This window comes from Canis lupus, chromosome 32 (genome assembly GCF_003254725.2).
Source record: "Canis lupus dingo isolate Sandy chromosome 32, ASM325472v2, whole genome shotgun sequence".
NCBI lineage: Eukaryota > Metazoa > Chordata > Mammalia > Carnivora > Canidae > Canis > Canis lupus.
In genome coordinates, this window is record NC_064274.1 from 10,729,678 (window position 1) to 10,741,431 (window position 11,754).

An 11,754-nucleotide genomic window follows, 5' to 3' on the forward strand; every position below is an offset into this window, starting at 1 on the left:
TGTTAAATACTAGTGTCATTTCCAGAGCCTATAAAAAACATTTTCACTGCACTGAATACTTTGTAAGATGTTTCAATTTTGGAGTCTGTTTTATAAGAAGGCTTTCTATTAATATTTCACTACTATATTCATTTGTTGAACTAGTCCACATAATTTATAGTCATAATAATTGGGAAGTCTAGTATAAAGTTGTAAAAAAATATATAAATATTTCATTTTAAAAGATTTATTCATTTTCAGAAGAGTAGAGGGACAGAGGAAGAAAGAATCTGGGCAGCCCTGGGGGCTCAACGGTTTAGCACTGCCTTCAGCCTAGGGCGGGATCCTGAAGACCCAGGATCTAGTCCCACGTTGGGATCCCTGCACGGAGCCTGCTTCTCCCTCTGCCTGTGTCTCTGCCTCTCTCTCTCTCTCTCTCTATGTCTCTAATGAATAAATAAATAAAATCTTTAAAAAAAAGAAGAAGAATAAAGAATCTTAAGCAGACTCCAAGCTGAGCATGGAACGCCATTTGAGGCTCAATCCCACAACCCTGAGATCACAACCTAAGCCAAAACCAAGAATCAGATACTTAACACTGCCCACCGAGGTACTCCTAAAAATTAAAAAATGTTTAAAAAGACTTGAATTTTACCTAAGTATGTGAATAAAATGTATGAACCCTCTCTTAGGTAGGGACTCTATTACTTAATAGTTTTGTTTAAGAATGTCATAGAAGTCACAGGGTTGCACTTAAAGATAAAAAAATGACTCAAAATATAAAAAAATATTTTGACTCAAAATATAAAGCCTACTAAAAAATAAATTTACCAATATTTTTTTCTAAGTGTGAAAGGTATTCCCCATTCAACATCTGAAATGAAACAAAAAACACAAAACTAAATAATAATTACTTCCTTACGAGAGCTATGCTGGTCAGGCAAGATTGCTAGTCATACATAGGGTTTAGGAGGAAATGTGGAGTCCAGGAATTGGTGAATTTTCAGAGGCTCTGAAGCATGGCTGGCTTGCAAAATCTTGTTCACTAAGGCAGGTTGCTGTTGGTTAATTACACTGACTTAAAAACAATTCTAAAGAACTGTAACTTTTTTCCTCTTTTAAAAAATATTTTATTTGACAGAGAGAATAGTGTGTGTACATGTACAAGCAGGGGGAACAGCAAGGGGAGAGGGAGAAGCAAGCTCCTCACTCAGCAGTGAGCCTGATTTTGGGCTGGATCCCAGGACTCCAGGACCATGACTCAAGCCAAAGGCAGATGCTCAACAAATCAAGCCACCCAGGCACCCCAAAGGAACTGTAATTTATTCAGTTAAGCAGGTTTGAAACTGGTTTGAGTGACTAACAGTCACCATGTCTATACAAGATTCAGTCTTCTACCAGGAGTATGGAAACTTCGTTTTATTTTCACAAGGGAAGCACATAAACCAACATATATATATATATATATATATGTGTGTGTGTGTGTGTGTGTGTGTATGTAAGTCATATGGTTTTATAATCACATTTCAAGAAATTGCAATAAAAATAGAAAATAGAAATATTGTCAGTGTTAAGGGGGAAAAGCACTTGTCTTACAAGATATATTTAATCAGTCATTACATGTTATAGGTTATGGCAATTCAAAGATGAATATGAAAAGCAACAACCAAGTGGTTTATAGAGCTATTCAAAGTGAGTCTGGTCCACAATTTTTGTTTCAGGTCTGCAATGAGGTAAGTACAAAAATGGGGTGTTTAGAAACTCTTACAGGAAATTTGTATTTGACAGAATAATTTTATGCTCTTTGAATCTAATGAAAAATTAAAGTTTATATTTTGTACAACCATTTTTTCATTTTTCTAGTAATTAATTTTTGTTGTCTGTTATAAAAATATTGGTTCACAAACTGGTCTTTCACCACAGAGAGAAGCATTACTTCGTAAGACTCAGAAAGGCAGCTATCTGCAACCAGAGAATGTTGTATTTTGCTATGAAGATCCAAGCAAAAAGAATGTGTATCACACACCAAGCAAATAAACACCTGCATCAGAATTGGAAGAATGGTGACAAAATTGGAATAATGATGACAGAGCACATCTAAATGCTGCATCATCTATCCCCCAGATGCAGCAGGAGATTATGGTATGTGGAAAAACAAATGGCTCTAGAGATAAAGCTGCTTCAAAAGAATCAGACTCTAAATATGAAGAAATTTATGAACACCTTAACCTATCTCTTCTATTTTCATTTTTTAAAAAAATGCATGCACAAAATAATCTAATCTTTAAAAGGTTTATCTAAGATAAATCTCCCCTGAAATTACATGGATAAGACATGACATAATTCCTACCATTAATGAGCCTGAATTATCCCAATAGTACAAAAACAGATGATAATAATAATGTGGTAAAGGCAGTAGTATAGAGATATACTGGATGTTATAGGAGAGCCCAAACTAGCCTGGATGATCAAAGCTTCCCACTGAATGTGAAAGCTCCCATGTACTCAAAATTCCCACTCGACTTCACCCACTATAACAAAGTTCTGTACATTTTACTTCCTCAATTCCTCTCATATTGTTGGTCCTGCTTCTCCAGCAATACCACGTTAGTCCCAGGCCACAACTCACAGCTATGATTATAACTCCCAACAGCCTCTTCTTTCATGAGTGCATCCTTCCGATTGCTGCCAGTTTTCATTCCCAAATTCAAATCTGATATCACTTCATTGCTTAAAAAATTCCATGAATAGTGTAAGAAAAATTCCATTAATAATGGAAAAGTAAGGAAAAAAGAAAACTGGATGCAAGCTGTATGATCTCTACTTTCTAAAGATGTATATGTGGTAGGTATAGTACCTATACTACACTACTTTATAACTAGGCTAAATATTCTTATAGGTCATAAACATTTTATAATGCTTTAAAGTCCCTTACATAATGACCATAAGATAGAGCTATTGATTTTATAGAACTTAAAAAGAGGTAGCATGGGGCACCTGGCTGGCTCAGTTGGAAGAGCATGTGACTCGATCTTGAGGTTGTGAGTTTGAGTCCCCTGTTCATTGCAGTAATTATTTAAATGAATAAATAAATTAAAACTTTTAAAAAGTAAAAATAAGGGTGCCTTGGTGGCATAGTTGGTTAAGGGTTCAACTCTTGTTTCAGCTTAAGTCATGATCTCAGGGTTGTGATATCGAGCCCCATGTCAGGCTCCACACTCAGCAGAATCTGCTTCAGATTCTTGCTCCCTCTCCCTCTGCCCCTCCCACTTCTGTGCTTTCTCTAAAATAAATAAGTCGAACTTAAAATTAAAAATAACAATAAAAAGAGGTAGCATGGTTTAGCAAAAATAACATTGACTTTGGTATCAGGATAATTGGATTTTAGCTAGATACATTTTTGGGAAGTTACCTAATCTCTCCAAGTCTGTTCATTTATAAAAGAATAGGATTGGATGGGTCATGGATCAGTAATCTTTTTCTGTGATGGGCCAAATAATAAACATTTTAGGCTCTGTGAGCCATACAGTCTCTTTCATGATCACTCAACTATGCCATAGTAGTATGAAAGTAGCCAGAAACAATACATAGAGAAATGACTGTGGCTGTGTTCTGACAAAATTTTATTTAGAAAAGTGAGAGCAAGCTGAGTTTGGCCTATAAAAACCTAGCTTTAAGTAACCACTGTTTAGTTCTAAACGATGAGAGGAATTTTTTTTCCCTATTTAAAATTCCCGGGACATCTGGGTGGCTCAGCTGTTGGGCAGCTGCCTTTGGCTCAGGTCGTGATCCTGAAATCCGGGATTGAGTCCCGCATCGGGCTCCTGTGAAGAGCCTGTTTCTCGCTCTGCTTAGGTCTCTGCCTCTCTCTATGTCTCTCATGAATAAATAAATAAATCTTAAAAAAATAAAATAAAAAATAAAATTCCCTACACTGTTCCCTTTATTTTTATGTATTTTTTGAGGATTTACTTATTTATTTGGGAGAAAGTATACATGCATATAGTGGGGAGGGGCAGAGAGAAAGGGAGAGAATCTCAAGGAGACTCCATGCTGAGCACAGAGCCCCAAGCAGAGCTCCATCCCACAACCTTGAGATCATAATCTTAGCCTCTTAGCCAAAATCAAAGAGTCTGATGCTTAACTGACTAAGCCACCCAGGCACCCTGGTTGCCTTGATTTTTAGAGAAATCTGTTAGCCGTATCCTAACACAAGGCACATAAACTAGTGATTAATAGCAGATTTTCGGATCAGACAGTTTTCGGATTCTTTATTAGCTATTAGCCTTGGACAAGTCACTCACTTAAAATCACTCTGAGCTTCAGCTTTCTTATAAGGTTGTTGTGAAGTTTAAATGAAGTGATAATAGGGGTGTCTGGCTCAGTCAGAAGAGCATGTAACTCCTGATCTTGGGATTTTTGAGTTTTTGAGTCCTGTTGGACAAAGGGAGTACTTTTTTTTTTACAATCCTGAGGTCTTTTACTTTCTTTACAGTTATCATGCCATGAATTCATAGGGAATGGGTTCCAGCAGTTCAGGCTCCTTTCCATTGGTTCTCACAAAGTGTGCTTCTCTGGGTGGGGCAGGCTGGCGCTTCAGTTGGACCCAAGTACCTTTCTCTTTGGCTTCCTTCTTTTTCTGATCATTTTCCTTCACACGTTTCAGGAAGCTATCTCGGCTCTTTGAGTGTTTAATATGCTCAATGCGGACATTAATTCTCTTGGCAAGAATCTTGCCCTTAACTTGTTTGTTTACAACAATGCCAGCAGCATGCTGAGTAACATTGTAGACCCTTCCAGTTTTGCCATGGTAACATTTGTGGGGCATTCCTTTTTGAACAGTGCCCATTCCCTTGATGTCCACAATATCACCTTTCTTATAGATTCGCATGTATGTGGCCAAAGGAACAACTCCATGTTTTCTAAAAGGCCTAGAGAACATATAGCGGGTACCTCTCCTCTTTCCCTTTGTGTTGGTCATTTTGGCGAATTACTGGAAGATGGCCGCAAAGGGAGTACTTAAATTAATAAAACTTTTTTTTTTTTACTTTAAGCAAAGTAATAATATATAAAGTATTTAACCCTATATCTGGTATATAATAAGCATTCAATAACTGAACATTATTACTTTTATAAATTACACAATCCTGAAGCTTTGGTCAGGAACACAATACTCCAATCAACATTTCTTTCCAGCAAACAAATAAAATATGCTTTATAATGATCTATATTCAAATGCATTTTTCACTAAAGCAAAAGACAAGGGCTGGCTATACTACTCCTAAGTTCCTATGGCTTTGATTTTTGTTTTTAAATGATAGCAGTCAGCTTTGAGTGCTTACTATTTACTTACTAGCTGTATGACTCTGGTAAAGTTCTATAACCAACCTTTCATTAGCCTCCATTTCTTCATCTGAAAAAATGTGGAAAATAACAGTATCAACTTTATAGGATTGTTACAATTATTAAGCCAGTTAATAAATTGTCTGGCATATAAACTATGTAAGTACCTGCTATTATTTTACTTAGATATTTAACATTTGTTCATTTCAATGAACAACCTAAAGAGGTATTACTCCTATATTTACAGTTGTGGATAATGAGGGTCAGAGAAACTAGGAAACCTACCCAAGGTCACACAGCAATTAAGTGGCAATGCCCAGGACTCAACACAGGACTGCCTGACTACAAGCCAAAATCCTTACCACAAGGCCAAAGAGGACCTTAACTGTATCTCTGTATGGCACATACAAATGACTTTTAAGAACTAATATAGGGGTATTATAAAATCCCCATACAGGAAATGTCTGATTTTTTTTTTTTAAGTTCAAGGGTAGGAGAAAACATGTAAAATCACAGATCTTCTTACAATGATAGTTTCCTCATAAGTAAAATTTTTCTTGAAATGATTCCTCTTTTTAAATTATAGCTAATTAATTTAACTCAAACTTTCATTTTTAAAGTAATAAGCAATCCTTGGCATTAAAATAACTAAAGATGCAGCATAGTGACTTATCCTGTACACATAAAGTACTATGCAAATGCTGGCATTCACCTCTAACTGATCTTTAAGATTTACATAGGCCCTCTCAGACTAATCTTATAAAAAGCAAACCTAGAGAGCCTAACGGAGTTCTGTTACTTTATTCCATAAATTCCCAAGTATTGACTTAGAACGTGGGCTCAGAAAAACTTTCCAATTCAAATGAAAATACTGACCAGGGATCCCTGGGTGGCGCAGCGGTTTAGTGCCTGCCTTTGGCCCAGGGCGCGATCCTGGAGACCCGGGATCGAATCCCACATCGGGGTCCGGGTGCATGGAGCCTGCTTCTCCCTATGCCTATGTCTCTGCCTCTCTCTCTCTCTCTGTGTGTGACTATCATAAATAAATAAAAATTAAAAAAAAAAAAGAAAATACTGACCAATATCAAAGGGGAAAAAAAAAGACCTCAAGGAAAAAGACCAAAAAACATTACTCTGGTGCATAGGTTTGTTTCTAAGTTTGTGCTGCATCACTTAGTTCTCCTCATACTCCAGGCCTTGTGAATGCTACTGGTAACTGATACAGAAGAGAAGTTGGCTTTATACTGTAAAGCCTCAGAGCCGGGATCCCTGGGTGGCGCAGTGGTTTGGCGCCTGCCTTTGGCCTAGGGCGCGATTCTGGAGACCCGGGATCGAATCCCACATCGGGCTCCCGGTGCATGGAGCCTGCTTCTCCTTCTGCCTGTGTCTCTGCCTCTCTCTCTCTGTGTGTGATGACTATCATAAATAAATAAAAATTAAAAAAAAATGTTAAAGCCTCAGAGCCCAGCAACCCAATACTAACAAGAAACACAGGACAGTCTGATATAGCTTACTTCTAAACTTTATTACATGAATGAACCCAAATTTAGAACTCTAACCTAACTCTAAAATTCCCCAAATGCAAATAAGATTAATCTTCAATGTTAGAAAATTATAAATTAGGGGCACCTGGGTGGCTCAGATGCTTAAGTATCTGCCTTCAGCTCGGGTCATGATGTTAGGGTCCTGGGATCCAGCCCCACGTCTGGTGGCTCCCAGCTCAGTGAGGAGTCTGCTTCTCCCTCTCCCTCTGCCTCTCCCCCTGCATGTTACGTTCTTGGTCTCTTTCTCTCTCTCACAAATGAATAAATAGAATCTTTAAAAGGAATAAAATAAGATTACAAATTGGGGATCCCTGGGTGGCTCGACGGTTTGACGCCTGCCTTTGGCCCAGGGCGTGATCCTGGAGTCCTGGGATCGAGTCCCGCGTCGGGCTCCCGGCATGGAGCCTGCTTCTTCCTCTGCCTGTGTCTCTGCCTCTTTCTCTCTATGTCTATCATAAATAAATAAATAATCTTTAAAAATAAATAAATAAAAATTAAAAAAATAAAATTACAAATTATAATCTAACCTACATAATAATCTGACCTACATAAGCAGATTGTCAATTTTCTTTCCAAACCAGAAACACTGAAAGCCAAAATAATCATTAATTAAGAATTAATAAAACATTACACTCTATGCTATTCAGAAAGAAATATTGTATGACAACAAATACACTATGTAAATACCATTATCTACTTTGGAAGACAAGATACTTAATTCTCTTTAGTGTTCTGTTGAGAAAAGTGTTCTGTTGAGAAAAGAAAAAATGTTCAAATTTTAGATTAAGGAAATCAAATTACCTTTTACCATTTCAAAATAATATTCTAACACGCTGGATTATAGTAGGGTGTCATTCCTTGCCACATATTCTATTGCCCATAAACACTAAAGGGAAGGGGAGGAATGAACAGTATCTGCCTAACAATAATGGATTAATCAGTAATGTCATCTCCACATAGAAGAAGCAGCACTGTTATTCATGTTAACATAGTATATCATAAATATCAACTTCCAGTTCTGGAAGAAAAACAGGCACTCATGGTGGTTCAGAAATTACCTTCTCAAAAAAAAAAAAAAAAAAAAAAACTAATATTAAAAACAATCTGCAAGGGGTGCCTGGGCGGCTCAGTCAAACATCTGACTCTTGATCTCAGCTCAGGTCTTGATCTTGGGTTGTAAGTTTGAGTTTCTTTAAAGTTGGGCTCCACACTGGGCATGGAACCTACTCAAAAATAATAATAATAATTTACAAAATGTTTAGTAAAGAAGCCTGCCTACATAACTGATACTAATAGTTCTTAGAACTTTGTGGGGGGGGGTAGGGGGGTCATCCATGAACCCCTTTTGAACAGCTGTTGAAAGCTATGGGTCTTCTCCCCACAAAGTACAGATATACAGAGTTCACAGAGTCTTGTAAGACTATGGGCACACCCACATATCAGGTTAAGAGCCAGAGAGATAAAATACACATTTTTCCTGAGGTACCTTTGACTCTCATAATTTTATCTCTGACTCATAAGAACCAACTAAATCCTTCATAACCAGACAATGAATTCTCTGGTAAAGCTAGCTCTTAAAAAAAATAAAAGTTTGACAGTATTTACTTAAGCAGTATTCACCTGAAAATAAATTATACTGGCAGCATTTTATTTATTTATGATAGTCACAGAGAGAGAGAGAGAGAGACAGAGATATAGGCAGAGGGAGAAGCAGGCTCCATGCACCGGGAGCCTGACGTGGGATTCGATCCCGGGTCTCCAGGTTCGCACCCTGGGCCAAAGGCAGGCGCCAAACCGCTGCGCCACCCAGGGATCCCCTACTGGCAGCATTTTAAAATACAGCATGTAACTAGTGATATCAATAATTATAGTATATTAGAATTTATAAAATGATTTCACATTATTATAACAATATTTTTCTCTCTTTTACAGCTAACAAAATGGAGGTTCAGAAAATAATGTGCCCTGGTCACACAGCCAACAAATGGAGAGTTGGATTCTAATTCAAGGGTGTCTAGTTCCAGAACTGAGCTTACTTACTACATTATTATATCCTGATACTTCCACACAAACCCCTCAGAGAAAACATTTTTAAAAAGGAAGGCCTGATGGATCACATTCTATCAGAGATATATCTTGACATCAGTAAAGAAAAATTAGTGTATTTAAAATGTGTGATTTCCTCTTGTTTCAATGGTTAACATAAAACATGATTTTCAGAAAAATAAAGAAATGGTCAAGCTAATGAGTTTTAGGACTAAAAATAAGGACATTTTATTATTTTACAAAGCACTTCTCATTTAACTCTAATTCTTAATATACAAAAATAACAACTTGAAAATTTAAATATAAGAAACTGAAAGTTTAAACATCCAATTTTTTTAAAACAAAAAAACCATTTGAAAATAATTTTCAGGATGGTCAAAATATTCCTTGCAATCTTTTAAAAATAACAATACTCCTTTCCTTCTCTATAATCTTAAGGTTTCTTGATTTTTTTTTTAAGTGTCATTTGTCTAAACCCATAGAATATACAACACCCTATAGTAAACTATAAACTTTAGGTGATAATGATCTGTTAATACAGATTCATCAATTGTAATAAACGTACCATTTCCGCGTGGGAATTTTGATAGTGGGGGAGGCTGTGCCTATGTGGAGCAAGGCAGGGGGCACAGGGAGGCAGAGGGTATATGTGAAACCTGTATCCTTCATCCAATTTTGCTATGAACTTAAAACTGCCCTAAATATGAACTCTATTTTACAAAAGGAATGGGGTGGGTGTGTCAAAATTCACCTCATTTTCTTAACAAATGAGGAAATCATTGTTTTCTAAAAATTGCCCTGTGACTTAAGCTTCCTGCCAGAATAGAGCGCGTCGGATTGTTCTATCACATGTTTATAACTCAAGAAACCATTAACAGTAATCTTATTAAGCGCTAAAAGAATTCGTTTTAAATGTCAATATAGGGATCCCTGGGTGGCGCAGCGGTTTGGCGCCTGCCTTTGGCCCAGGGCGCGATCCTGGAGACCCGGGATCGAATCCCACGTCGGGCTCCCGGTGCATGGAGCCTGCTTCTCCCTCTGCCTGTGTCTCTGCCTCTCTCTGTGACTATCATAAATAAGCTTAAAAAAAAGTTAAATGTCAATATAAAACTAAGTGCATACTTGAGTATAGTTACCTTAAGATTCCTCTTTCTATTTATGTTCGTACTATTCGATATTTTAAAAGGCAATACTATATCAAGGGACTGCAAGTTTGCAGTGGATCACTGTGCAGACAGACAAACTAGAAGGGGCGCCAGTAGGAAGGAGGAGGAAAAGCAGCAGCCAATGAAAAGAGCTACCGCCAAGCCGAGATCCCGTTTTCCCAAGTCCACCCTCTGCCACGGCCAGGATTCAAGGGAGATAAAGGTCTCCTTGCAGAGCGCGAACGAAGAACGGCGAGAGTCAGACAACGATCGACTTTCGCAAAAGAAAAACAACGCAAAAACAGGGAAAAGTGCAACTCACAAATAAAATGCTTGTACCAACCTAGGTCTTCCGAAAAGCTTTCCCCTAGGGCATCATCCCAAAGCGGTACCACGAGCATAGAATAAAGGGCCAGAAAGAGTCACGCTATTAAAAGAGATGAAAAGGACTACTGAGAAAGGCTCCATTTCTACGAAAAGACATCTGATTCACCACCACCAGGTGGGGGGGGGGGAAGGGAGGGGGGACACAACGCTTTTCACGGCCAGGTGCGCAAACGCTACGAATGTGCCAATCCGGGTAAGGACCTGGCCCCGAGCTAGAAAACTCCCCACTGTGTAGACGAATCGCCCTCCCTGCACAACCATCGCCTGCGGGTTAGGTAAGCCCAGAACGGAGGGGAAGGAACAGACAGCTGGCTCTGGGGCAAGCGGAGTCGGCTACGCGATCCGAACCCGGCTGCAGTCGCAGGTGTCACAGCAGGAGGCGCCCTTCGCGGGGGTCGAGCACCGCGGAAGCGACACCTGGGCGCGCGCCGCTCCAGCACGGCCGCCCCGCCGAGAGGCAAGTCCCGACGGGCGCCGAGCCCCCGCGGCCGAGGCCCGGGCCCGGGCCGGCGACACCCCCCCCCCCCGGCCGCCCCGCCCCGCCGCGCCCCGCCGCGCCGCTTCCCTGCAGCCCGCCAGGAGCACCTGCCCGTCCCTGTCTTCCGCGAGGGACCGCGAGGAGACCGCCCAGAGGCCGCCGACGCGGCCGACAGCGCCCGAGGCCGGGGCTCTCCTCCGCGGGATGCGGCCCGCTCCTCCCGCCAACCCGAGCGGCCCCAGACGCTCTCGGCCGCCGAGTTTCGTGACCGCTCGCGGGGCTGCAGCTGCCCCGAGCCGGGGGCGCGATTTCGGGCGGGGGGTCAGAGGCGAGGAGCGACGCGGACGAGCGCGGTTACCTCGGCCCCTCGGCGCGGTTACGCCCGGCCTCGCCACGGCGGCGGCGGCGGCGGCAGCGGCGCTCCGGGCTCCCGCACGCCCGCGGCCGCCCGCAGCTCCTAGCGGCGCCTCACTAGCCCCGCGCGAGCGCCCGACGGACGCGCGCCTTCCCGCGCGGCCCCGTGGAGTCCCCGCCGGCGCCGGCGTCCTCCGGGCTCGGAGCGAGCGGAGCGCGCGCGCCCGGGCCTGCGCACTGCACCCTGGGAGGTGTGGCTCCTGGTCCCCGCCCCCGCGCGCGTCCTCGCCGCCCCCGCGCGCGTCCCCGCCCCCGCCCCCGCGGCTCGTGGGCGGCCGGAGCCGTAGCGCTGGGCGGCTGGGGCGCGCAGACCAGGGCTAGGGCTAGGGGGCGCCTCCAAGCAGCTCTAGGTGGGGCGCCGCACACGCATCCCTGAACTTCCCCGTCTCTTCACCTCGGTGGCCACACAAACTTTAGT

General features: G+C 41.6%; 2 protein-coding genes across 3 annotated transcripts in view; both read right to left on the reverse strand.

Moving 5' to 3' along the window:
- KLHL8 (kelch like family member 8) overlaps window positions 1–11,494 on the reverse strand; it is a 73,412-nt gene extending 61,918 nt beyond the window's left edge. The window contains exon 1 of one of the 2 annotated variants that reach the window (XM_025425330.3): window positions 11,281–11,494. The gene's annotated coding sequence lies outside the window, so the exon portion shown is untranslated. The remainder of the gene's footprint in view (window positions 1–11,280) is intronic. The other variant, XM_025425329.3, reaches the window with a different exon arrangement.
- On the reverse strand, window positions 4,438–7,729 carry LOC118353075 (60S ribosomal protein L21-like). Its single transcript, XM_035709574.2, has one exon. The coding sequence runs from the start codon at window positions 4,958–4,960 to the stop codon at window positions 4,478–4,480; it is 483 nt and encodes a 160-aa protein (XP_035565467.2). The 5' UTR covers window positions 4,961–7,729; the 3' UTR covers window positions 4,438–4,477.
- Window positions 11,495–11,754: the final 260 nt, after the last annotated feature.